The sequence below is a fragment of the Drosophila elegans genome, unplaced genomic scaffold, assembly GCF_018152505.1.
Source record: "Drosophila elegans isolate 14027-0461.03 unplaced genomic scaffold, ASM1815250v1 contig_208, whole genome shotgun sequence".
Lineage (NCBI taxonomy): Eukaryota > Metazoa > Arthropoda > Insecta > Diptera > Drosophilidae > Drosophila > Drosophila elegans.
In genome coordinates, this window is record NW_024545578.1 from 5384822 (window position 1) to 5412033 (window position 27212).

A 27212-nucleotide genomic window follows, 5' to 3' on the forward strand; every position below is an offset into this window, starting at 1 on the left:
GCTCTTTATGGCTGGGAGCCATAAACATGTTGGGTTTTACGATCGATGCTGCGTTTGCCAACTATTTAAAATAGTTTTTGGTTAGGCAATGATCGGGATTTATAGTTGAACGCACTCTTTTTTAAGCTGCTAAAAATGTATGAAATAAAAACATTTTATAGGAAGGGGTTACAACGTCAAGATTACCAAAAAATCGCCATGAAATTACAAACAAATTTTTGAATGCAGATTTTTAGAGCCTAACGTCACAAGACCTGAAAGATATCTTACTTCGAAATCGGATGTCTGTAAGAAAAGTTATAGAATTATATCTGCATCTTTTTGGCCACTTTTCTGCAAGGTCATTTTTTGGAAATTTTAAAAGGTGTTACATCATGAAAATTACAAACAATCGACCCGATTTTACAAACCAATTTTTGAATGCAGATTTTTAGAGCCTAACGCCACAAGACTTTAAAGATATCCCACTCGAAATCGGATGTCTGTAAGAAAAGTTATAGAATTATATCTGCAGCTTTTTGGCCACTTTTCTGCAAGGTCATTTTTTGGAAATTTTAAAAGGGGTTACATCATGAAAATTACAAACAATCGACCCGATTTTACAAACCAATTTTTGAATGCAGATTTTTAGAGCCTAACGCCACAAGACTTTAAAGATATCCCACTTCGAAATCGGATGTCTGTAAGAAAAGTTATAGAATTGTAACTCCAGCTTTTTGGCCACTTTTCTGCAAGGTCATTTTTCGGAAATTTAGAAAGGGGTTACATCGTCAAAATCTCAAAAAATCGACACGATTTTACAAACCAATTTTTGAATGCAGATTTTTAGAGACTAAGGCCACTGTATTGATGTTTCCTCTGAAACGTGCTTGCCCCATCTCTGGGCAACATTGAAAGAGGTCAACTGTCGCTCCATAGCTGTTGGCTGCAATTGACGATTAGCGATTTTGGTTCGGCTCGAATCTTTCTGTTACAGACACCGCATCCAGCTATTAATACCTTTAACCAAACACTAACATCATTTTTCATCCGAAAAGACAGTAATTATGGACACTTCAGGTGATGATCATGCCGAACTGAAGCTAAAACCGAAGCTGTTCGGCTACTTTGGTTGATTGGCCGCAATTAGATTTGGGGGTCAGATGGCCATCCACATGGGGATCCCTCGGGGCAGGGTGACAGCAATTTGGGTTCGATATATGTTTGACCTTGAGAGGATTGGCCCAAGAGTGGTGTAATATTGACTACTCCATTTCGTTTTTAGTGGTGTATTTTGCTTTGAATTTGTACAGCTTAAACTAGGTGCAGTGTTTATGAGAGTTTGTTTTTGTTTTTTTTGTCGGTGGTTGACTAGCCTAGTGTTTGAAGCGACGCAGTGGTGGCTTGTAATGGTATCCCGGTTCGGCATCATGGATTGGACTGGGAGCAGGATCCAAGGGAAGAGCGTAGGATGGGATGGGGATGTGGAAGTCCACCTCTTGTTGGGGTGGCAGATACTGTGCCTCCGGCTTGGGAGGCAGATACTTCTCCACTGGCTTCGATGGAGGCAGATACTTAACCTCCGGCTGTGCAGGAGGCAGGTACAGTCCCTTGGGAGCCACTGGTGGGGGAGGTGGTGGTGGGGGCAGACTAGGCGCCACCTTAGGAGGCAGATACCTGGCCACTGGAGCAGGAGGCAGGTACTTCACCTGTGGAGTCGTTGGAGGAGGCGGAAGGTACTTGGTCTCCGGCTGACTGGGGGGCAGATAGGTGGGCTTGGGAGCCCGAACTGGGGGTGGTGGCGGTGGAGGAGGCAGGCTGGGAGCGACCTTGGGTGGCAGATACTTGGCCACAGGCTCGGGGGGCAAGTACTGAGACTCTGGCTTCGAGGGAGGCAGATAAGTGGCCTTGGGCGGAGGAGGTGGTGGCGGTGGCAGGGCCACCTTGGGCGGCAGATACTTCTGGCGCGGCTTCTCCGGAGCTCCATAGCTGTATCCACTGGGAATATCAAACTTGGCCTCATGGTGATGGTGATGATTATCCGGCTGGTAGTGCAGATCAATGTGCAAATCATGATGGTGATCGTGATGATCATGATGATCATGATGATGATGATCATGGGAGTGAGCATCGAAGTGGTGATCGTGCCCGTGATCATGGTGGTGATGGTGATCATGCCCGTGATCATGGTGACCTCCTCCTGCTCCATACAAATGGGAGACATCTGCCCGAACGCAGATGGCAAAGGCAGCCAGGGCCACTAGGATCAGCATGGACTTCTGCAATAAAGTCACTTTAATAAACGACTTCCAAAAAGAGATAATCCTGTTCCACTTTACCATTTTCTCCAAGCGATTATCCACTGATCTCAGATGATGTTGCTGTCGTTTGCCGACAACAGGTAGTAATGTCAATAACGTCGCTGGCCACCTCTTTTATACAAAGATCGCAGCTTCCACTTTGGTTTTCTTCACACTTTTCTTGGTTTTCATGAACTTGGAGCCGACCAATTATCGGCGTGTGGTGGTTTATCTCTTTACCCCACAACAACTAATGCGATTTCGGCTAAATTAAGTCTCCACAATAAAGCAGCTCATGAATATGCAGTGGATGCGACGAAATCCCAGACAATTGACTGTGATTGACTTGGCCATTTGTGCTCCACTTTGTCCCATCTTAAAATTAGGGAGATATCGATGCTAATGGGGTTAACAAAACAGCGTTTATTGAGATAGTTTTTTTTAGCCTTATGTAAACGTAAGCCTAGTGGAACGATTTAAAACAAAACAAATCCGGGGAAATCTTCCATATTCAGTTCGGTGGTTATTGCTTTTCTTTTGGCCTAGAAGATGAACTCTTGGGCAGGTGCATCGTAGTGGTAGCCTGGCTCTGGTTGAGGTGGCGGGGGTGGCAGGTAGGTGGGTACCGGCGTGGGTGCGGGAGTGGTTGTTGTGGTGGTTGTAGTGGTGCGTGGTGGTGGTGGTGGTGGAGGAGGAGGTAGGTAGGTGGGAGCAGGAGTGGGGGCGGGAGTGGTTGTGGTGGTGGTGGTGGTAGTGGGTGGTGGGGGAGGAAGGTAAGTAGGAGCAGGAGTGGGAGCAGGAGTGGTTGTAGTAGTGGTAGTAGTAGTAGTGGTAGTGGTAGTTGGTGGTGGCGGAGGCAGGTAAGTAGGCACCGGTTTGGGTGGCAAATAAGTCGGTGGCGGTGGTGGTGGCTCAGTCGTTGGTGCAATCACAAATGGCACCTCCGGTTTGGGATAATCATAACCATAGCCATGATCATGGTGCTCCTCCAAAAGTTCCAGTGGCAAATGGGACACATCTCCAGCTGCTAAAGCCAGCAGGCAGGTGGCCAAAATGAAGAACTTCTAAAATAGTACGAAATCCATTAAATCCAGGCTGTTTTATAGAGCGAAAACCAAGCAACTCACCATGTCCGTTTTTATGATATTTCTATGTCTGACACCTTGAGCTCTTAAACCACAAATGATTGACCGTTTGCATCGACAGCGGTATATTTATAGTCAAAATTCTAAAACAGATCGACACTGTCCATGGCTCTAGAGGCCAATTATTATCATTTAAATCGGTATAACTCCGCTAGCCCCACGGCATTCTTTGTATCGGTAAATGTGAATCTGTATTTGTAAATGTATCTGTAAATGTATTTGTATCTATAGCGCTATGTTTATATGAATGATTAGCGCCACAATAGTGCGCCGAAGTTGACAGAGGAGCAGAGTCAACAGCACCGTCATTGTTTCGGCAGAAAAGCTCTGCAACCATTATGCCTTTATGGACCCTACTGAGCCGTTGGTTTTCATCAATGTCGTCACTTCGGTTTTGGGTTACCACTTCGCTCATTGTTACGGTTTTAAAAGTAAGCCTCCACTTCCGACGGAACATGGGGCACAAAGCCCAGCACCCAGAGAAATAGAGATCTCTTTCAGTTTTATATTCATATTTTGTCTCATATCCATATATGAATATTCAGATAAATCTATAAAATCATAAACAACATTTAAATTGGTAATTATTGGTTAAATTAATACTTATGTGCTACCACTAAGAGCTATGCATTTAATGTCTTAGTTGATTCATTTAAGCCGCCTTAATGTCCAAAGATACCACTAAATCTATTGATTAATATTTTATGTGTTCAATGTTTTTTATTTTCTATTTATAAATAACTTATAACATTTTTCTCTGTGCATCTCAGGAGTCAGTTCCGCCGCTGGAAGCGTTGTAAGCGTGCTCTGCTGGCTGTCATAAATCATTTAGACTTCATTTATAATAATTATGGCTCGCGCTGCCTTTTGCAGCTCAAGAAGTCTGAGTGGTCAGCGTTTCATGGACAGATGGACAATGAAGCTGTCTGCTGGACATGATCTTGCGGAAGCAATTCAGTTACAGATCAGTCGAGTTATATTGCAGAGGCGGAGAAGATGGTTAAAGACCTACAAATAAGTGTGATCGAGGAAAAAATTCAGATCATTTTCAAATCTAAATTCCTCTATTAAAACAATTTAAATTAAATTTATATTTATAAAAAATATGCTTTATATTTAATTTATTTTAAAAATGATTTCTTTGTACAGATTCTGGTTCTGAAATATATAAAAATTAATGTTACTATAGGACTCGTTTTTTGGCGCAACCGTTGTATTTTAAAAAACTTACAATGACAACTTCAGATTTGATTAATTTATGTAATATTGGTAGCTGATTTATGAACAATCAAAAATTGTGAACCTGATAAAGGTTCTTGTTTTGGAATATATTACCATATATTAAGATACGGTCTTCAACACAATATAAGTTTTTAAATTATATTCAAATACTACTTAAGATTTATTTATGTTTTATATTGATAGAAAAAATTGTTTACTTAAAAAAGATTCTGGTTATGGAATATATTAACGTATAGAGTTATATTTAGACACGGTGTTTATAGAATTAAAATAATATTTTGAATAATGTCTTGGGCTTATGAAAAACTTCCCATCGCTTTAACAGCAGCGTTAAATCAACTAATTAGTTGGATTAGCGTCTTCGGTCGCGATTGTATAACCAAACAGACGATACTGGTCTGGGTTCAACTATCACTTTTTGTTTCATCGCAAGCCAGACAAAAACTATGGGTTGTTGAACCGCTCGCCTGAGATCGAGCTGATCGATTGTCAAGTGCCGGAATCGATTGGCGTGTGCTGAACCATCCTCGTTTCTGCTCGCCTTTTGCCAAAATGCGCGCATTTTATGCCGATTATGAAATTAATTGTCGTTCTTTATGGGCATTAATCTCAGCGCTGCCTAGGCCTCACTTTTTTATGGTCCATCGCAAATATGTGCAAAATTGTGTGAGTCCTCAACCGGTTTAGAATAGAAATATTTGGTCAAACAGTGACATTTTCTGCTTTTGTTTTTTTTATGAAGCCCCAACTTTAAGCTGTGAATCTCGTTCGAACCGATTTCAAGGTAATTAGTGTTTGGAATAAGCCCTGTCCAAGGGCCTGATTTGTGAAAGGAACGCAGACAAATCTCGGTTTGATTTAATTTTTATTATGTTTACGAAACTTTGGTACAAATTCAATTTACTAGGGCGGGTATTTAACTCTTGAAGCGCCGACTGGGCACCTGGTACTTGTAGCCATGGAGTTTTTTGGAGGGCGTTATACTGGTTTCAGCAACCACTTCTGGTTCCTCGGGTTCTTCGGCCAGTCCAAGTTCTGCATCGGAAGGAGCCACTGGAATGGCATCCTGAGGGAACTCCTCGCCAGTGGGGAACTCGTTGCTGACCTCCAGTTCCAGCTCCGTGACCTTGGGCACATCGTACACAAATCCATTGCCAGATCTCACCAGCTGAGATACATCTGCTCGGGCGGCAAGACAAAATGCCATGAGGAAAATACTGATCATCAGGAGGCGCTAGAAGTTAAGAAGGAAGAAAAGTCCTACAAATATTATACCACATAACGCAATTCTAGAAATATTTTACTATCCTTTAAATATGATATCATATTAAGCGTTTTTACATTCCAAATAACCGATAGTAAATCAAGTTGATCTAAACGCTCATCAAAGAGTAATAAAAACATGTTTAAATGCTTAGAATAAAATATGCGTGTTTGTTTATAATCCATTTAGTGGTGTTTAGATCTTAAAGAACTAGATTTTGGAACAATAAATTATTAAATGCTCTAAACAAAATATGCAAATGCATTCAATAGTTTCCGATATAACACTAACTTGATTTGAAAGTACTAATAAAAATATATTTTTTTTAAATAGCCATAGTAGTACATGATTAATGCTTTAACAAAGAGATGTGCAAATTTTATGAATAATTATATTGAGAATTGTCTTTTTTGTGTCTTTTTAAGTTTAAATGTCAAGTAAAAACCACTGATTTAACACATGTTTTAAAGGCAGTTTTATCCGTGTAAGTGCCGGTGGCAAGCTACTAAAACAGTCGCTTACCATGATGCTAGATGATCTTCGGAGGGGGATTTCTTGGCTGGGGAACCTTTGAGAATGCCGTAATAGTCGTCGTTGCCAGTGGAACGTTGCTCAAGCGAATGCAGGCGCCGGCGATTGGGCCCAAACTATTTATACTTCTATATGTTAGCCACATTTGCCTCATTTTATTAATTGCGATCGTGATGACTGTGCTGAAGCCAAAACATAAACACAAGCCGAACCGAAACCAAAACCAAAACCGAAACAGTGAGCGGCCCTAGATAAACAAAACAATGCGAATCGATGTCTTGGGCCAAATGGCGGTGCTACTGCTGCTGTTCCACTCGAAATGCTACAACATCTCCATCTCCAACCACATCGGCATCCAAATCCACATCCACATCCACAGCGCCATTGCCAAGGCTAAGACTTGTTATGTGGGGTCAAGTGTCAGTGCGTTGGCTTTGTCTCAGGCGCATTTGTTTGACGATTTGTATTCGAATTAATGATTCTGACGGATCAGTGTTTGCCCCCAGCCACGTGATCTGAGTGGCGATTCAATTATGCAGCCCTGCCCGATCCATTCGTTGAGCATATAAAGCGCATAAAGGCGACGTTTCAACACGTTTCCGTTTCATTGGCTTCTTTACGGCTCTGCAGATCCGCCGCCGATCGCACAATTTATCCATGCCAACCTGACATATTGATTATAGTATGCATCGCATTTCGGTGGACATCGGAAGATTGATTGCAAAAGCCATTCGGCCATTGATTGGGCTGGTTTATGTGGCGGAAATTCCACCTGCTGTGAACTGCCAACGGGATCTGAATGGTGGAGACACACCCTCTAATTGATTGGCCCCAGAAAGGCAGACAAAAGCCAATCGAAAACAATCAGACTTTTATAACTGGAATAAGCATTATCCAGAGAACAAATTACTTCGATTTTACTGTGGGAATGCGGTAGTATTTAGAATATACTGCTGTAAAATTTAATGGGAACTTGAGCATATTAAGGAGTGAATTTCTTTCTGAAAAGAATTTGCTTTTAAATATAACTTTGTTTGCTGTTTCTTTAAGCAAGAATACAGACTCAAGAGAAGATTAAGATTTCCCTTTTAAAAATATAATCAAAACCAACTACGTTAAAATATTCACTAACAAATATTAACAAATAGAAATAACATTTCTGTTTAGTTTACTACAAAAGGCTGCATATTTTTAGGTTTCATCAAGTTAAAATAAATTGTTTAACATATCAACAGGCTTTTTAAAAAAGAGTGTCAAATGTTTAAATTTTAAGGCATATAGCAAATGTCAACAAAGTTTAAATATTAACTCACTGTTCATCCAATTTTGTTCTATAAATACTTTTCAATAAATTTATTGAAAAAACTTAAAATTTAGGGAAAATCTCAAAACAAATTTGTGAGCTAGAATTTGTACATATATTGATCTTTAAGATTAAAAAAAGTTATTTTTATGAAGAATTTCAATAAACAAATTAAATTGGCATATGTAAGTCATTCTATAAGTAACATTATTACAATATCATTATTATAATATCATTACTTTTTCCAAATTTGTAAGATCGGGAAATGATAATATGTTACGTTTCAGTCCCTTACAGACTAATCGGAGTAGCAAAAGCTTTTAGCCTATTATTTTTTGTTAAGCCTTTACTGATTGTTAATTAATATATATTATGTATATTTTATTAAATTTATTTTATATATTCAAACTACTTTTTAGCAATACAAAATAAAAGGATTATTTCTGTTTTTATTCGCACTAACAAGCTTGTTTTGAAACTGGGATAGACAATTAAAATAATTTAAACTTATTAGCTCAAGGCATCACTAAAGATAGAATATTAAAAGACAGAATTTAAAATCGAAAGATTTTTATTTTCACGTTTATTCGAAGTGGATTGGGCTTTCCTGCGAAAGGCCAAACCACTCATTCACAATTCGTTCACAAATATGGCTAATACTTAATCTGTGTATTTACAATGTGCTGGATCAGCCTAGTAGTTAAACGAGGGCTGGGGGTCGTTGGGGTAGCTGTAGCCCTTCTGCACGGGGGGCAGGTACTCGACCTTGGGGGCCACGTACACCTTCTTGGTCGGTGGTGGTGGTGGGGGTGGGGTGTAGACGACGACCTTCTTGGTTGGGGGTGGCACATACACTGGGGGCGGGGCAACGTACACCTTCTTGGTTGGCGGGGGTGGCACATAGACCGGAGGAGGAGCCTTGACCTCGAACTTCACGGAGGGCTCACCATAGTGGTAGCCATCGTCCTTCAGGATGCCAGTCGGGGGTGGGGTGTAGACGACCTTCTTCGGCGGTGGTGGTGGGGGTGGGGTGTAGACGACGACCTTCTTGGTTTCTGCGGGGGGCAGGTACTCGACCTTGGGGGTGACGACGACCTTCTTGGTTGGGGGAGGGGTGTAGACGACCTTCTTGGTTGGGGGTGGCACGTACACTGGTGGTGGGGCAACGTACACCTTCTTGGTGGGTGCGGGAGGCAGGTACTCAACCTTTGGTGGTGGTGGGGGTGGAGCCTTGACCTCGAACTTCACAGAGGGCTGGCCGTAGTGGTAGCCGTCGTCCTTGAGGATGCCAGTCGGAGGTGGGGTGTAGACGACCTTCTTCGGTGGTGGTGGTGGGGGTGGGGTGTACACAACGACCTTCTTGGTTGGGGGAGGCACGTACACTGGTGGTGGGGCGACATACACCTTCTTGGTGGGTGCGGGAGGCAGGTACTCAACCTTTGGTGGGGGTGGGGGTGGAGCCTTAACCTCGAACTTCACCGAGGGCTGGCCGTAGTGGTAGCCATCGTCCTTGAGGACGCCAGCGGGCGTGGGGTGATGGACCACCGGGGGGGCGGTGTAGACGGGACGGGCGGGCGTGGGCTTGGGCTTGGGCGCCTCATACACCACTACTGGTGGGGCAGACTCGTGCGGCACGTAGGGCACATCGATGACGACGGGGGCACGGGGCGGACTGTAGTGGTAGCCATCCTCCTGCAGGTTGTTGCTGTGCGAGAACAGATGCGAGACATCTGCGCTGGCCACTGCCACCAGGGCGAAAGCGATCAGGAATTTCTGGGAAGACAAAACACAGAGCAGTCAGATGATCAGCCTCCCAAATCCATTCGTATTCCACAATCTGCCAGCACGGTATTCGTATCCACCACCGAGTGCAGCGCTTGATCCTCGAACTCGAACTCGAACTTGATCCTCGATCACCGATCTTACCATTTTGCTCAGAACCAATTCAACACCGCAAAGGCTGAGTTGTGACTGTGCCTTTTCTGCTCGAGTCTACATTATTTATAGTTCAGCAGCGCCTCAGGATGGCCCAAAGATATTTCACGGCAGAAGCTTCTCGTCGGAGCTTCTCCCCCGAAAACTAAACAGAACCTGCTTGGGTTGGTTAACCGGCTGCTGCGGTTGCTGCGGCTGCTGCTGCTGCTTCTGCCGCTGACGCCTCTGGCTCAGTCTGCCTCTACTACAGCTCCCTCAGAACGACACCCATAAACTTACGGTCCATCTTGTTGTCGGCGTAATATGTGTATATTTTTTGGCGACAAATTTAGAATTTGGCCAGGCCAGGCGAACAAAAAACAAAGCAGAACATGCAGAGCCAAATAGAACCAACGTAAATGAGCTTGACTCTAATAAAAATCATAAGCCAAAGAAAGCAAAATGACAGCTTTAAAAAAATATAGTATGATAAGTTAAAAGCAGAGGCTGCGGTCTCGTCGTGAGCTGTTTGAAAAGAGTTAAATTTGAATTCAAGAAAAACCGGTGAAATATGGTCAAATCTGTGGGATAGATCGCATAGTGGAGGGGCACGGATAATGGAGATCCCGCATGGGTGCGCAATTTCATGCTCGATAATCTGCAAATATTTGGATAGCCAGCATGCTGGGGTGCTCTTCCTTATGACATCCAATTTGTCGTCGGGCCTATCGCAATGATGGAGCCACTTCGCACTCCGCGACATAGACAATGGCACTCTTTAATTGATCCCCCACATAAATCTAGTTTGGAGCCACATTTCGAGCTGGTTAGCGCGACGAAAAGCATAAATTAATTTCGCATCTATGGGGGGGTTCTAAAATAAAACCGATTTGGAATGTTTTATTTATGAGAGCAGAGAGCGTAGGGGGATTTGCATAAATTCTTCAAAGTTCCGCTCGTGGTTCGGAATTATCGAATTTTTGCAATTACTCACACTCTCGAAGGGCAACAACGTCATCCAGGTGCATGAATCAACCGAGTGGAGAAGGGTCAGTCAACAGATGGAACCGGTTGCCACCTCAAACTGACCTTTGCCTTGGCTCGTTGCAAGGACAACTGCAATCCAAACAAAACACTCAATCCATACACTCTTAACCCACTGTTCCAGATTCCTGTTCCCGGTTCGGGCCAATTGACGAACCGATTTACGCAAATGCAAAAGTTGCACTCTTAAACTGATTTTTAATGTTGGTCATTTAAATTCCTACGCTCAAACCCGATTGTTATACAATCGATTTGAATTTTAATTAAATCAATTTATTTTTGCAACCATAATCGCACACAAATCTTTCTCTTCAGTTTGTGGCGTTAATTGCTTTGCCATTCAAGCATATTATTTTCCTCTTCGGTTATGACGTTGAAGATGGTTGAATTCCAAGAATTCCCACCAAACATGGCTAGGTCGATCGTTGACCGGCGCAATTATAAATTTATGCTGTTCTTTTTTTAGAAATTGGGGGGTTTTTCGGTCTAAAGTCTATTTAGTAGATTTATTACGCAATCCATAGGGCAGAAGTTTTAGTAACGATGGAATCTGGTTTCAAAGTCAGTTGGTATACGTCATGAATTGGACTATGTCGTCAATCAAGTGATTGTTAAATGTTATGCCATAGTCATTGGAAACTTGAGATGGCTCATTTAGCTTTTGGCGACTCAGCCAATTTGTCGGAATTTGATGTGTGTTTTGACCTGATCGGATCAAAGTTTCCGGCATTTAAATGAGTTCTCAGGCCATCATCATCAACCCGCTGATATTAAAAATTAGCTCTGATTACTTCATCCGAAATGCAAACACCGCTTCTGCCTGCCTTTTAATTAGATGAATGCTGGGTAAATGCCACGCAACGGTAAACGAGTTTAGAATTCTGCAGTCGTAGTCCCAAATATATAGCACCAATATATATCATCGCAAATGTGTGTTCTACCCAATGTATTTGCACAGCGTTTTGTTGAAATAGCCAAATATGTGCACTGCTAAACACGCGTGCGTCGATTTCGGATGACGGGGATCGGAAATTGCAGAGCCGCAGAACCGATCCCGAAACCGGTTCAATTAGTTTGGTGAATGCTTTTGAATTTAGTGTTTATAAATTTCACATTAGGCATAATTAAGAACAAGTTTGTTCTATTCATACCTATCTGTGAGTTACCCCCTCCAGACAAAACCGAATCCGAAACCGAATCTGAAACTGAAACTGAATCCGAATCCGAATTCCTACCGATGCATGCAAATAATTTTGAAAACCGTTTATCAATCCCAGCATAAGCCACCACCTAATGCCAGGCATTAATCTTCAAAGGGGCAGCGATAATGTGGGCATCAATTAGCCGCTGGCAACGGAAGCCGAGAGTTAACACAGCCAACTAACTACAGGCCAATATTTACTGGATGTTTGGCAACTTTTGGCGCGAACAAAACGAAACCGCGAAACCAACAAACCGACAACAGAAACAACAACAACAACAAAAAGCTAAAGTTCATTAAAAATACAACAAAATTTCTTTCTGGCTGTATAAATCTGCATTAAGAGCACATAAATTCGAAGTATAATTTAACATCATCTTTGAAGCAGTCGTTGCCGTTAACATTTGCTGGTTCGTGTCTCGGCTTACTCTGTTAAGGCCAATACGCAGCAGATCACGACTTTAAATAACTGCGATCACGAAAAAGTAGCTGATTTAAAAATATAATAAAATTATATTAATAAAATATTTACAAAATAAAAATTAAAAATAAATTCAATTAGCAGATTTCAAAAATAAAATTATATTTTATTTATAAGAAAAAAAATTAAATCCAAAGCAAGCCAAGATAGTTGTCTTATTAACTCATTGTAATGAAACATATATTTTCTTTGGGTTAGCCATGACAATGATTTATTTGTAACATTTTTTCCACAAGTTCTCAAGAAAGTTGGTCTTTGTTGACTTGTTACATCTTAAAAATGATCCAAGATAGCCCCAGCCTTAACCCGTTTTATCGTTGTTTAGCCAGACAGGCATGCATGGTGTCATATAATTAATATGTGGGCTATAAATCTTAACAAAATATACTCTATATGCAAAGAGTATTAAGATCTCTGCAAATTCTATTTAGATTTTAATAAAACAATTAAACAATTCAAACCATAATTCAAATACCTGGATAAGGAATAAATTCTAATTCTCTATTTTTTGTTGTCTCTAAATTTGAAATTTTTAAAAAATATTTTTCTTTTACCAATTTTCGGATTTTTTTAATGGGTTACATCACAATTTTTTGCAAAATTTTTTTTTATTGGTTTTGAACTTTTAATATTTAATATTGTAAGCTAATTAACTAATTAACCAAATTGAAAATGTAGCTGAACTACTTACTCAGTTGTTAGCTAGAAAATAAATAAAGAGTATTTCGTTATTGACCTTTTAATAAAATACAATATTTACTGCTACTTATTTGTTAGCTCATAATCCCCAAAAAAAAGTGAAAGCATCTACCTAAATGGATTTTATTGACTTGATGAGCTACTTTCAATTTGAAAAATTCTAACTCATATTGATTCGCGTAATTGTTTTATTGCAGACATGGAACCAGTGTTTGGACTACTGCCTTTTATTTATGGGTCGCAGTCGCAACGGCATTTTGCCAGATTACTGCATTCAAAAAAGACAATACCCATACAAATGCAAACGATTCAAACAGAATATTATTTGATATACTATATGTTTTGGGGTTCCACCCAAAATGTCTTATAAATACCAAATGTTTCGCTCGCAAAAAAACAGTTTAATTGTTCGACTTTCAGTGATCAACATGGTGGGTTTCGATCGGATTTGTTTTTAATAATTGCGAAATCAGGATTAACGGAAAGTTTTTCTCCCGTCAGCGTGTTTACTTTGTGGCTTTTGCAGTGGCTCTGCTGGGAGTGGTAGGTGCCAGTTCTCTGTCCAGGACCTATTTGCCACCTCAAGTCCAGGTGCAGCAGCCCCATGTGATCTCTGCTCCGAGGGTTCAGCAGCAGATCATCCGCCGTCCGGTGGTGCAGCCACAAAACACCTATCTGCCCCCAGCCCACAGGGTGGTGCCTCAAGCGATTCATCGTTCTGCCCCTCAACTGCAGACCATTGCTCGTCCTGTTCCAGTTTCTGTGCCCCGTAACACCTACCTGCCGCCATCTCAAGTGATTTCTCGCCCAGTTCCACAAGTGATCTCCGTGGCTGCCCCACGTAACACCTACCTGCCACCCCGCAACACCTATCTGCCACCCCAGTAAGATGAATCATCAACATCAACCCAATCGAAAGAATAAAACCACATCTCTGAGCAGCAAACAAGTCAACTGGTTTGTGGTTTAACCCACGCCGCCAACTATATTCTAATGCTAATTCTCCAGCTCAGCAAAGAAATGCAAAAATACATTTAATGTGTATATTTGCATGTCTCGATTCGATAACACCAATTTGCATATTCCCGAATTAGTTAAAAACAAACAATAAAGAAAGCTTAGAAATATAAACAAAGACTTTGCTTAGTAAAGGGCGTTAGCTCAAATCAAATGCGGTAACTATACAAAAAGGGACCCCGAAGCCATTAACCTCTAGAGGAAACATTTGAGACCTCAATATGTTTGAACGAAACCGCGAACTTGAAATCATCCCCGAGCAATTAATCAATCACTCAATCAATCCAGTTAGCGGAACATAAAGTCATTAGCTTTAGCTGTGGATAAACTTAACTGCTAACTCGTCTAGTTTATGACCAGTTAATTGTGATACCTCTTGGTCTGGATCGACTTATAAATAGATCCGAGCTACTGTTTAAATTAAATCCAAACACAAGTTTAGTTTTGCCAAAAGCTTAGGTGAATTAAAAAAGCTCTTTGCTTTGACACGAAACTAAACTATCAGGTTTGCGATAATATTGTTTTGCCAAAAATAAAATAAAGCTGTGATATGGGTATTCTAATGAATATTTATATACCAAATGACAGGCAAAAAAAATTAGAGTTTTTAATCCAAACTCCGTGCCGTACCTCCGACTGATAAAAACAAGCCCCATCTGGTGCCGTGGTCGAGGTATCTGTTTGCCTAATTAAACAATTTTTCGACGCGAAAAACGTTTCGTTGATTTATGATACTCAACACTTCCGTTTGCAACCGCCAATTCGCAGATTTGTATAAAAGAACAGGAGTCGCTGGTCTAAGACATTATTCGATTCGTTGCCTCTAAAGCAAACAGATCTTCGAAAATGGTAAGGATCTGCTTAGATGTGTTTGAGGATTATAGTTGATTGTTTTTTGTTTACTTTATTATTTGCAGAAATTCTTCATCTTGACTTTGGCTGTGGTTGGCTGTGTGTCTGCCGAATCGGGCTATAACTATAATGCCCCAGCTCCCGCTCCCGTGAGATCGTACTCGGCTCCACAGGCTCATCAGCACTTTGCCGCCTCTGCCCCTGCTCCCGTTTTCCAGCAGGCTGCCTCCGCTCCTGCCCCAGTGAGAACCTATGTGCCCCCCGCTCCCGCCGCCTCTGCCCCTGTGCAGAGCTTCGCCCCAGCTCCCGCTCCAGCCCCAGTTGCTGCCCCAGCTCCTGCTCCTGTTTTCCATGCCGCCGAGTCTGCTCCCGCTCCAGTGAGGACCTATGTGCCCCCAGCTCCAGTCCACCATGCCGCCGCCTCTGCTCCTGCTCCCGTCCAGACCTTTGCCCCTGCTCCCGCTCCAGTGGCTGCCCCAGCTCCCGCTCCAGTTTTCCATGCCGCTGAGTCTGCCCCCGCTCCAGTGAGGACCTATGTGCCACCCGCACCTCAGGTTCATCATGCTCCCGCTCCTCAGGTGCACCACCATGCTCCCGCTCCCCAGGTGCACCACCACGCCCCTGCTCCAGTGCACCACCATGCCGCCGCCTCTGCTCCCGTCCAGAGCTTCTCTGCCCCAGCTCCCGCTCCCGCTCCAGTGCAATCCTTCGCACCCGCACCCGCACCTTCCATCGAGTCCTCCGGTCCAGTGTTCGAGGCCGCCGCTTCCGCCCCCGCAGCTGCCCGTTCCGGATACGACTACGCCCAGCCCGCGGCCAGCCAGCAGGGATACAAGTACAAGACCGTCCGTCGCCGTGTGTTCAAGCACCGCGCTTAGGAATGCTAATGATTATGTTCAAACGATTATACAAAACGACAATAAAAGCGCAGTAAAAAATTATGAAAACATGTAGTTTTATTTGAGCATCAAAATAATGCGACAACAATAAAATATTCATAAAGATAATATGATAATTGGCTTATTATTCAAGAATGGTAGGGAGTATAGTTTCTGCTAAAGAAACAACGAAAAAACAAATGAGGAAAAGAGTGTTGTCTCAATAATTCAAAACCATGTCAAAAATTGAAGAGTAAGAGCAACAACCTTAAATCATTATTAATGAATATTAATAGCAGAATTAGCACTGGAATGCAATTCTCAAATGAATGATTCAAAGTTAATATGACTTCATTTTCTATGAATACCTCAAGATGTTAATAGAGCGAAATATTTATAAAGAAACTTCTGCTGGTTTCGATGCATTTATGCGGAAATAGTTCTCAGTTTTCAAAGTTAAATTCAGAACCACATAAAAGGTTTTTTACCGAATCACCTTTATACATTTTTAAGCATTTAATAACATATACATTCAAAGCTTTTAGAAACAAAAAAGGTGGAGCCGCAACGATTAAAGAGTTAACTTTGATTTATATTTAAAAAATTCATATTTTTTAATTTAATAAAATTGTATTATTACTAAGATGTGAATACCACAAAGTTTCTAGATTTAACGATACTTGAATTATTAATGCTGACCCAGATCGAACAAAATTAAACCTATACTAACACTCGGTATTCCAGAATTTCTTATGCAATAAATTTAAAATATCTATTCACTTTCACTTTCGTTACTTGTTGTCAAGCTAGGCAAAAACATTAGCCAGAAAAGTGAGATCAAGAAACCCATATGTTATCGATGGCATGTGCAGCGCACTTAGGCCAATAAATTCGAACGCTTTGATCTGACAAATTTACGGGACACTTTCGTTGTGCTTGGGAATATTCATTAGAATTTAAATTGCGGCTATTCAATAAGAACAAATGGGTCACATAAAGCGCAGAATCGATTTCTCACGCTCAACAACAGGTTTCGCTTTCGATTTTGGCCTGATTTTAGGGGCTCGATGTGGGGATGCAACCAAAATATGTCCGTAAAGAGTATAAAAGTTGCATCCACTTTTGGATGGTATCACTGGCACTTGAGCAATGGTGAGAGATCAACGATTGGTTGGGGTTCTCAGCTTAATTAAATACTTTAAATTTCAGAAAATCTTCATAGTCCTGATTTTAAGCCTTTTGGCAATCGCCTGCCTGGCCGATGTTTCCCATGTGAAACACCACAAGCACCAGCGGCATCATCACTCCAGGGAACATGAGGATCAGGATGAGGATTCCCATGAGGAGGAACAACCTTATTACAAGAAGGAAAAGCACACCAGCGAAGTGGTCTACCACAAGGAGGATGAGCATGAGGAGCCAAAGCACTACAAGGAGCAGCCCAAGGAGTACCACCATGAGGAGCCAAAGAAGCAGCGAGTCGATCACTACCATCACTATGACAAAAAGCCGGAGGTGAAGACGGAGCACATCCACTATAAGCACAGCAAGCCCCATGTTCGTACGGATTACAATAGAGATCTATTTACTCCTGCCGCCACTCAAGTGGTTTATCGTCGTCGGCGGCCAAGTCGTATCCTGTATGCCAGTGCCCCCAATTCGGTGTTCCACACTCACACTCAGATCAATGTGCAGTCGCAGGACTCGGAGTTGAACTCACTCACGCCAGGAGCACAGGATCCGACTGGAGCTCAAGCGCCGACAGGAGCTCAGGCTCCGACTGGAGCAGGTTTTCGACCCAATTGCCAGTTCATTGGACCCGGCAACGTGGCACCTGGCTGTGGACCCTCCGATCCCCTTGGAGCTCAGCTTCCGGCCAGTGCCCTGGCCCCCACTGGAGCTAATTTGCCAGCCAGCCAACCTGCTCCCATTCCCGGTGGCCAGCTGGCTGTTCTGGGCAATGGCCAGCGTCCTCCATCGCGTCCTGGTTATGGTGGCTTTGGAGGATATGGAGGTGACAAAAGACTCAACTTCTTTGTGGATCCCTCGTTGGCTGCTCAACTGGGAGCCATTGGAAATGCAGCAGCCGGAAATCAACAGGCTGCTGGAGGAGCTCAACTTGGAGCTGGTCAAGGATTTGATCCTTCTTTTGGCGCACAAGCAGGTGCTGGTGCCCCTTTTAACCCATCCTTTGGAGGTGGCCAGGCACCAGTGGCTCAACGTCCTCAGGCACCTTTGCAAAATCAAATCGATCCCAATTTACAGCTTGGAGCGCCTTTTGATCCCGCTTTGGGTGCCCAACTTGGAGCTGGCCAAGGTGTGCCCAACCAGAGACCACAAGGACAGGCATCTTTTGATCCCGCTTTGGGTGCACAACTTGGAGCAGCTCAGGGTGTGCCCAACCAGCGACCTAATCCAGGAGCTCAGTTGGCCGCCAATCAGGGAGCCTTTGTTCCCAACCAGGGTCAGTTTGACCCCTCTGTGGGTGCTCAATTGGCGGCGGGTCAAGTACCACGACTCAACCGACGTCCGCCCAACCGATCCAACTACCAAGGTCTCAATGTGCTAAATGGCAACGTATTTGGTCAGCCAAATCTTCAGGGTCCTACAAATGCTTTGGGCAACCAGCAGGACACCAACATCATCGATGGAAACTTCTACAGCGATCCACATCATGGTCATCATCACCAGGCTTTGGTGTCGGTCAATCCCAATCAGCGTTCAGTGTTCATACCCGATGATGATGACTCAGATGACGATGCTCAGCCGGGATTCTTGGGATTTGCAGCCAGTAATCGGCAATCTTCTTATGTTGTGGCTCCAAAAAAACACCGATCCCACAGGAGCAGCAAAAAGCGAAACAATGTGGACCAAGGTACTTCTGCCTCTGAGTACGACACCGATTACCGTGAAGATGGTTATCACTACCAGAAGCCCAAGCAAAGCTTCGAGTTTTAAATTTTTATAATAACACAACATATAATACTCGAAATTAAATCATACTTATCAGCATTTGCTATAAGAGCAGTCAAAGAAAGATTGTTTAATTTTGTATGGCATACTTTTGGGCACTTAATATGGTTTTCATTTCCGTTTCCGCCTCTTTGAAGTTTGTCGAGTATTTTACACGGCTTTGCGATTAAAGCTTTCCAAAAAAGAGCTTTTACTCCAATTTTAAACCAGTAAACATACAATTTAGACCATGATATTTATTGTTTGTTCTTAATGGATTGATTGGTTCAAATTAATTTTAGCAAACCGTATTTACATAGGACAAAACGTGATAATAAATAAGGGTGTTTATGTTCTGACAATAGCCATTAGCTTTGATGGAAAAGTTGTATATATATATATAATCCGGAAAGAAAACTTGTTCAGAGCACCAGACACATAAAGATTCAGAGCGAGAGAGAGGCTTCACAAAATGAATTGTCGACATAAATTTATGCAATAATTTAGATTCGATTCTCATGCAAATCCAATCAGCCGATATCAAAATAGAAATAAAACAAAATCTATTGTTTCACCGGGCAGCAAATCTTGGCCAGTTGACTGCATAGAGGTGAGTGAGCTGGCCAAACAGATTCAGTGGATCCGTTTTTGGTGTGACCTATGGCTAAAAGTCTGCGCGTTGTGTGTTTTGTTTGTTATGATTATTACTTTTAGGCAGTATAAAGGCGGGCCTTAGTAATGTTCAAATTCGCCAATCAATGTCAACATTAGCGAATGGACTCCTAAATCAAACGTGGGCCGTCCATTATTCCATTATTTGCATGTGCGTCTATTTTCGGGCCGACTGTAGGTCAGAGCGGATTAGCCGATCTCGTCGGCTCTTGACCCAATACTGCGGCCCATAGAAAGCTCTCAGCTCTGCGGTCTATAAATCAGCGCACTTCTCCCGGTGAAATTAGCCCGCTTAAGTGAGCCAAATGCCCACAACAGGGCAAACAAAAGATGGCTACAAGTAGCATTAAATTAAAATAATTTATGGCAAACTTTCGGATCAAACTCTACGGAGGAGCTCTTGGCATAAAATTAACGGAGACCGCTGAGCCATTCAAAGCCCGCTGATTACAGAAATAAATTTTGGATGATGTCTGTGCGAATTTCGCCGGCTTGTGGCTATGCAAAGCGAGTGAGTGGTGGGTTCATCGTGGTGCTGGTCGAGTTCAATGATCCGTGAGCCACCCGCTTCTTTGGCAATTATTGCCCTCAAACATTGCGGGCCATCTAATTAATGATTTTCCAGCGGCACTGAAGAAAGCATTAGATGGCTTTTAAATTTAAAATTATAAATCTCAATTACCCACTAAACTTTTAAACTCATAAAAAGTCTGAAATATAGAAATGGTATTAATGCCATACAAAAGATTGCACTGTACAAAAATTAAGTCAATTTTTAATTAATATTTTTTCAATAGTCAAATAGTTTTTAAATTTAAATTAATAGTCCGAAAGCGTTTCCATTCCAATATTAAAAAAATATATATATGAATTGCTTGTTCAGCCTAACATACAAACACTTTAATTTAATTACTTTTCATCGATTTTGCATATTTATTTGAAATGAATATTTAATTTCTTATAATAAAACCCGTTTTATTTATTACCAAAAGTTGTGAGCGCTAAAACGAGAATACATTTGTTAATTTCTTTCTGTGAATCTATCATTGAATGCTTTTCCAGATGACCAACATAAAGCTAGATCTGCGTTTTAAGAGAATTTTTGGGATCAGAACTAATCCAATCTCATGTAACGCCGCCTTGCGTCATCCGATAAACATAGCCGAAGAAATCGAAGAGCTCCGCATCCACATGCTGGGATGATTAATTTTCAGCACTTGGCAGCCACATAAATAATTTTAGACAGCCCACAACCGAAAATAATTTTCAAGACCGATCGCACTTTAAGCCTCATTTTTCCATCAGCCATCAAACAGAAAACCACTCGATGAGCCGCGGGCCCCAGAGAATCCGAATAAGAATCAGAATAAGAATCAAAATTAGAATTAGAGTCAGAATTACATGAAAGGAACTTGCCAAATTTCGGCTGCCACGCGAATCCATTATTTATTGGCCCCGAGCCGAGTGTTAAAAGTGTGCGGAGATCTTTTTTGTTGCCCTGTTGCTTGGCGTTGATTTTTGTATATTTATATTTCTTGGCTTTTTTTCGGTTTTGTTTTGTTTTTTTGACCGCTGGAGATGCGCTTCATGGTGGCACTTTCTAGTCGCCGGCTCAGGAGAGTGGGGCGATTTGAAAACGGGTTTCCAGAATGATTTATCATACATTTTAGTTAAGCTAAAAAAGAGCATCACAGGCTGAAAAAACGTTAAATTTATCATAAAAGACTAAAACGTGTACTTGGCTAGTTAAGATAAGGGTCTTTCTAACACGACATGATTTTACTCTTTATTTCAGAAATCACATGAATCTTAAACATAGAAAAAATATTATAAAACAATTTAGTAAAAAAATGGTAATATTGTCTTTAAAAAAATAAATTTGAAGGATCCTTTGATGCTAGGATCAATTCAAAACGACATATTTTTACTCATTATTTCAAAAAACATTTGCTTGTTAAACATAGTATAAAAATACTTAACAAATTTGTTGAATAAAAAAGAAAGAATAAAAATAACTCCCTAAATGCTGAAGAATATGTTTTTAAGCAACATTTGTTTATTTATTATATAAATATATATAAAATATAAAGCTTTGTTTAATTTGAATTTTAAATCTTTTTGATATTTAAATTAAGTTTAATAATACTTTAGATCTACAAAAAACCTGCCCAGTTAGAGTATCTTTAAAACTAAATTAACAAGCGCGTGTGACTATGCCGGCCAAAAAACAAAGACTAAGACAAAGGAAAGGCATCAGCCACGAGAAAGAAGTGGCCGCCTGTTAAGCTCATAGAGATCGCAAAAAATCGAATGGTCATAATATTAATTAGAATAGAATTTGCATAAATTAAGCCACACGAAATGGTTTTTGTTAGACAGAGCGACGCGACCTGTGGGATTATGCAAAAGCAAAAGCAAAGACGACTGCGAAGACAGTCTGAATCTGGAATATAGCGTTTCGGAAACTCCATTTGGGGAGTCTGATCAAACGTGCCCATTTATTATCCGATAACACAATCAGTCGATTCAATCCACTCTCCAGGTTTCTTTTTGTGGGTTACGCTAATTCGCGGGGCCCACGCTTATGTATTTTAAGCAGAGCTGACAATTTCAGTGTTGTCTGTGGCCATTATGATGGGTTTTTGTCCCATTCTATGGGGCGAATATGGGACCCTGTCTGCCATTCACTAATTTGCATATTTTGCTATTTTTCGGCATAAACACCGATTCCAAAATGGAACTTTTAAGTGTTCGAACCGGCTCACCGAACTACTGATGGATAATAACAATAAGCAGTTGAGCCGGCGATGATGCGTTGGCTTATCGTGATCTATTGACTGGCAGCATGCGTGTAGAACATTTATGGACAACTGGACCATAGAAGTCACAACTATAGAATATGCTAGAACTACAGAGATTAAAATGTAAATTGGCAAAGCCATAAATTCAGCTCGTTAATACTCGCAGTTTGCGACTATTTTTTTAGTGCTGCACACACACAGGAAATGAAATGATTTATCTCAGGCGAACAATGGAAAACAAAACCAGAATTGTAAGGCTCTAAATCTTAATGCATTTGGAAATAGGAAAAATGATATAGTTGTTATTTGATACTGGCCAACTTCTTTATGGCCCGCGTTAATTAGCCAAACTGGTGCTATAAAGACCCGTCTTCCGAGAGCCTCGACTTTCGTCGGCTAGTATGAGATGAGGTGCCGATTGGTGGCGCGTGACAACCATCCATCACCATCACCGGCACAATCCCCCTCACTAAGCTACTACCATCCCAAAACGCCATCAATATCTTCAATTCCGGGCAACCACATAGATCATGGCCTTGACTTTCGCAGCTCTACTTTGACCCATCAAAAATTGAATTTCGCAGAATCGATCGGCACTGGTTAGTCATCGTTTATCCTTCAGTTTTACGGAACCGATTAGTTCTTGGCACCTCTAACGAGCCTTGCTTCATGGCTGACTTTTTGGCTTCGATGTTGCAAATACATCGCAATATGGCCAAAATAAACATGTACTCCCCCTCTCCGAATTTATCATTAATCATGGCTGAAGAGTAGCCACTGCAGTCTTCGATTTACTTTGGCTCTAAACAAATTGATTGGCTTGAATTGATGGGCTGCCTTCCTCTTCTAAACGCATAAATAATGTTGATTTGAACATTTAATCCCCTTTTATCAGCTGAAGCGTGCGTTTAAAAACAAATATACTCATAAATAAGCTCAACTAAATACTGGTGCGGGCAACTTTACTTGATTTATTCGAACATCTCATGCATGTCCATGTTTAATTTTCAAACAATACTCTTAAGTGAGAGGCCATAAACAGGAGTGCCCGAAAAATCAGTTGCAACTCAAATGTCAAATCTGGGTGATATAGAACAATGCTAAGCTGTTGACGAAATTGCACGATATATGAAATAAATAAACTTTTACCTATTAAGACTTTATTTAGTTTGTAAATATTAAGCATAACATATTATATATAATAGTTTGAAGCTATAAACGAAATTGGACGAGATATCATTACAAAATTCATATCTTTCCAAGCAAACTTCTACCTACATATAAAGACTTAATAATATTTGAAAAAATGTATTTATATTATTCAAAGCAGGTATGCTGATTATTTGTTTTTTTATAATTTATTGGCTTTTTTACTGAATGCATAGACAAAGTTGTTATAACAACTTAACTTAACTTAAACTTATAAGAAGTTTCGGAATTGAATAAAATGTATTTGTTCTTTAGTCAATGTATAATTATTCGAAATATATGGGTCATTGTTTCTAAAAATTCTTTAGAATAAAACCAAACTGATTTAGCTTGCATCCGTTTAAAATAATTTATTCTAAGAATCGACAAGAGGGTACTCTCGATGGCTCTCAATACAATATCCGGCATTCTGTTTACAAACTTGAACAATTCATAGGCATCATGCATAATTATATCATATTTCCAAAAATTGAATGCCTCGCTCGGTCAGTTCCTCTTTCTTGATTAATGAACAGCGACGACATCGCCACAAAGAGAAGAGGCTGCGATCAAAGTAATCGTCTTTCAGCTGGGGCTCCAAATCCATTGAAGTGAGCGAATTTGATTGAAACATATAACTCATCATTTGAATTTTAATCGAGCGCAATACAGCGGCGGCTTGAATGAAACAAGGCAGGCGAAAACAAATACAAAATACAACGAGGTGTAAACAAGATGAGAGAGCAAAGTTTATGCGAACTGATGTGTGTGTCCGCGCGCTCGAGTTGTCCAAAACGTGGATGTCCATCAAATCTTTTGCATATGATTAAATAAAACAATTAAGAGAATCCGTGCGAACGATTTTGGCCATTAAACTTTTTTTTTAGCCATCAACAGCTCGCGAGCTTGAGTTTGTGCGAATGTAAGCGTCGCAGCCGCCGTCGATCGTGTTAGCCGAGCAGCGTTTAAGCCGCAAAAGAGCGGCTTAGAACCCGCAGCTCCACAAAGCCGCAGCCAAAGCCAAAGCCGAAATCGTGCGAATTTACAGACGCCCGCGTCGGCAGCGACGTCTTTGCGGGCAGAGGGCCAAAAAAGCCAGCTCTGTAATGGCCAGCGAAGAGCGGAGAATCTGTATAAATACCAAAAGGTTCTGCGTATTCCTCATTAGAGTTTCAGTTTTACTGCTGTGAACAAGCAACTCAACGGACAACATGGTACGATCCAGCTCTCTGGCTGACAACGCTTTGCAATCGAGCCATCACTGAAGGACTAAGCCCACGTACCACTTACCACTTACCTCCCCTCCACTGTTTCTTGCAGAAACTCTTCCTGGTCGCCTTCGCCGTGATCGCAGCCGTGGCTGCCGATGTCAGCCACCTGCCCTCCAACGAGTACCTGCCTCCCGTCCAGGAGCAGCAGATCATCGCTGGCCCCAGCAACGAGTACCTGCCCCCCGTGGAGGCTGAGGCCGAGCCCGCCCACGAGCTGGCTGCTGATGGATACCGCTACAAGACCCACAAGCGCGTGGTGCTCCGCCGCCACCGTCGCGATGTCAACGAGCTGTCCAACGAGTACTTGCCCCCTGTCCAGGAGGCCGTGGCTCCTTCCAACGAGTACCTGGCTCCAGTTGAGGCTGCTTCCGAGACTGTCCTGGCTGATGATGGCTACCGTTACAAGACCCACAAGCGCGTGGTTGTCCGTCGCCACCGTCGCGATGTGAACGAGCTGTCAAACGAGTACCTGCCCCCTGTCCAGGCTGCCGCTCCTTCCAACGAGTACCTGCCCCCAGTTGAGGCTGAGGCTGAGCCCGCCCACGAGCTTGCCGATGATGGCTACCGTTACAAGACCCACCGTCGTGTTGTGCTCCGTCGCCACCGTCGTGATGTGAACGAGCTGTCCAACGAGTACCTGCCCCCTGTCCAGGAGGTCGCTGCAGTTGAGGCTGAGCCCGAGACTATCTTGGCTGATGATGGCTACCGTTACAAGACCCACAAGCGCGTGGTTGTCCGTCGCCACCGCCGCGATGTCAACGAGCTGTCCAACGAGTACCTGCCCCCTGTCCAGGAAGTCGCCGCTCCCTCCAACGAGTACTTGGCTCCCGTTGAGGCTGCCCCCGAGACCGTTCTCGCCGATGATGGCTACCGTTACAAGACCCACAAGCGCGTGGTTGTCCGCCGTCACCGTCGTGATGTGAGCCACCTGCCCTCCAACGAGTACCTGCCCCCTGTCCAGGCTGCCGCTCCATCCAACGAGTACCTGCCCCCTGTGTCCGCCCCCGTCCAGGTTGCTGCCCCCGCTCCCGCTCCAGTCCAGATCGCCGCCCCCGTCCAGCTGGCCGCTCCCGCTCCCGTCGAGGTTGAGGCTGAGCCCGCCCATGAGTTGGCTGATGATGGCTACCGCTACAAGACCCACCGTCGCGTGGTCTACCGTCGCCACCGTCGTGACGTGAACGAGCTGTCCAACGAGTACTTGCCCCCTGTCCAGGAGGTCGCTGCAGTTGAGGCTGAGCCCGAGACTATCTTGGCTGATGATGGCTACCGTTACAAGACCCACAAGCGCGTGGTTGTCCGTCGTCATCGTCGCGATGTCAACGAGCTGTCCAACGAGTACCTGCCCCCTGTCCAGGAAGTCGCCGCTCCCTCCAACGAGTACTTGGCTCCCGTTGAGGCTGCCCCCGAGACCGTTCTCGCCGATGATGGCTACCGCTACAAGACCCACAAGCGTGTGGTTGTCCGTCGCCACCGTCGCGATGTGAACGAGCTGTCCAACGAGTACCTGCCCCCCGTGCAGGAGGTCGCCGCTCCCTCCGCCGAGTACCTGGCCCCCGTGGAGAACACCGTCGAGGTGGCTCCCGCCCATGTCCTGGCTGATGATGGCTACCGCTACAAGACCCACAAGCGCGTTGTGATCCGCCGCCACTAAACCATGCGATAACGGCTTCACTAGGTGATCGATTTGTGCTCATTTTGGAGTGCAGGCCCTACTATTAGAATACCTCCTTTTCATTCAAACAAATACAATAATACGATAACGAATCCATAAATTAAAAGTGTGTTTCTTTTTTGCAATCTAAGCAGCTAGTGGTAGAGTAAGAAGGCATCTTGGGTGTTTGGAAGTATAATTTATATAACAATTAAATGTTGTTGTAAATGAGGAGAGTATAAGAAACCTCAATCAAAATGAAACAAAAACAAATAACAATTATATAAAGCAGAACTTTAAATTTTATAAATGTATTAAGCACTTTATTAAAGTTTCCTATACCGTGATTCACCAAAGCTAATAAGTAATGCAGATAAGTGTTTGCAGAGGCAATCAATTTAGCAATCTAATTATAGATATAAAAGTGTGGGCTTAGGCAAATAATGTAAACTTGACATATAATCGAATTAATTCCGAATCTATTTCTGTCAATGCTTCCGCACTCTCATCTTCAAAAAGTTCAAGCCTGCTTGACGCTTAAAGACCGCTTGCCTATAAAATACTGGGTATATATATTTCTTTGCAGAGAATGTCTCATTAATATAATTTTTAGTTAATTGAAGAATTAGCATATAAACGTTGAAGGATCTACACTAAATAACTGTATTGATAGAATTTATATAACTCTATTAACCTTAATTATTAACGTACATTAGAAAACAAGTACAAAATCCAATGTATTCAACACTTTGTTGAAAAAAACTGATATAATAAATTTTTTTGCGATCTTTTCCCTAATTAATTTAATTTATAAAACTAAATTAATT

At 42.3% G+C, this 27212-nt stretch overlaps 8 protein-coding genes across 10 annotated transcripts; 4 read left to right on the top strand and 4 right to left on the bottom strand.

The window, feature by feature from the left end:
• Positions 1-1252: 1252 nt before the first annotated feature.
• On the bottom strand, positions 1253-2426 carry LOC108145730 (extensin-1). Its single transcript, XM_017271293.1, has 2 exons — positions 2319-2426; positions 1253-2258 (listed from the first exon to the last, which is right to left on the bottom strand). Exons 1-2 carry the CDS (start codon positions 2319-2321, stop codon positions 1356-1358), a joined length of 906 nt encoding a protein of 301 aa, XP_017126782.1. The 5' UTR covers positions 2322-2426; the 3' UTR covers positions 1253-1355.
• Positions 2427-2682: 256 nt separating this feature from the next.
• On the bottom strand, positions 2683-3498 carry LOC108145749 (leucine-rich repeat extensin-like protein 3). Of its 2 annotated transcripts, none has more exons than XM_017271312.1 (2): positions 3407-3498; positions 2683-3343 (listed from the first exon to the last, which is right to left on the bottom strand). In XM_017271312.1, exons 1-2 carry the CDS (start codon positions 3407-3409, stop codon positions 2822-2824), a joined length of 525 nt encoding a protein of 174 aa, XP_017126801.1. In that variant the 5' UTR covers positions 3410-3498; the 3' UTR covers positions 2683-2821. The 2 variants fall into 2 exon arrangements, with proteins under 2 accessions (XP_017126801.1, XP_017126802.1); XM_017271313.1 differs by having other exon boundaries at positions 2683-3340; positions 3407-3470.
• A 2014-nt stretch (positions 3499-5512) lies between these two features.
• On the bottom strand, positions 5513-6558 carry LOC108145771. Of its 2 annotated transcripts, none has more exons than XM_017271340.1 (2): positions 6453-6558; positions 5513-5900 (listed from the first exon to the last, which is right to left on the bottom strand). In XM_017271340.1, the coding sequence occupies exons 1-2, from the start codon at positions 6453-6455 to the stop codon at positions 5583-5585; spliced, it is 321 nt and encodes a 106-aa protein (XP_017126829.1). In that variant the 5' UTR covers positions 6456-6558; the 3' UTR covers positions 5513-5582. The 2 variants fall into 2 exon arrangements, with proteins under 2 accessions (XP_017126829.1, XP_017126830.1); XM_017271341.1 differs by having other exon boundaries at positions 5513-5926.
• Positions 6559-8317: 1759 nt separating this feature from the next.
• On the bottom strand, positions 8318-9789 carry LOC108146297 (extensin-3). Its single transcript, XM_017272243.2, has 2 exons — positions 9691-9789; positions 8318-9537 (listed from the first exon to the last, which is right to left on the bottom strand). Exons 1-2 carry the CDS (start codon positions 9691-9693, stop codon positions 8458-8460), a joined length of 1083 nt encoding a protein of 360 aa, XP_017127732.2. The 5' UTR covers positions 9694-9789; the 3' UTR covers positions 8318-8457.
• A 3692-nt stretch (positions 9790-13481) lies between these two features.
• Positions 13482-14234, top strand: LOC108145619 (proline-rich extensin-like protein EPR1). The gene is made up of 2 exons (XM_041708117.1): positions 13482-13534; positions 13605-14234. Exons 1-2 carry the CDS (start codon positions 13532-13534, stop codon positions 13989-13991), a joined length of 390 nt encoding a protein of 129 aa, XP_041564051.1. The 5' UTR covers positions 13482-13531; the 3' UTR covers positions 13992-14234.
• A 649-nt stretch (positions 14235-14883) lies between these two features.
• LOC108146296 (skin secretory protein xP2) lies at positions 14884-15919 on the top strand. The gene is made up of 2 exons (XM_017272242.2): positions 14884-14969; positions 15038-15919. Exons 1-2 carry the CDS (start codon positions 14967-14969, stop codon positions 15848-15850), a joined length of 816 nt encoding a protein of 271 aa, XP_017127731.1. The 5' UTR covers positions 14884-14966; the 3' UTR covers positions 15851-15919.
• A 1065-nt stretch (positions 15920-16984) lies between these two features.
• Positions 16985-18883, top strand: LOC108145620 (translation initiation factor IF-2). Its single transcript, XM_041708375.1, has 2 exons — positions 16985-17002; positions 17060-18883. The coding sequence occupies exons 1-2, from the start codon at positions 17000-17002 to the stop codon at positions 18806-18808; spliced, it is 1752 nt and encodes a 583-aa protein (XP_041564309.1). The 5' UTR covers positions 16985-16999; the 3' UTR covers positions 18809-18883.
• A 5714-nt stretch (positions 18884-24597) lies between these two features.
• LOC108146295 lies at positions 24598-26506 on the top strand. Its single transcript, XM_017272241.2, has 2 exons — positions 24598-24677; positions 24784-26506. Exons 1-2 carry the CDS (start codon positions 24675-24677, stop codon positions 26383-26385), a joined length of 1605 nt encoding a protein of 534 aa, XP_017127730.1. The 5' UTR covers positions 24598-24674; the 3' UTR covers positions 26386-26506.
• Positions 26507-27212: the final 706 nt, after the last annotated feature.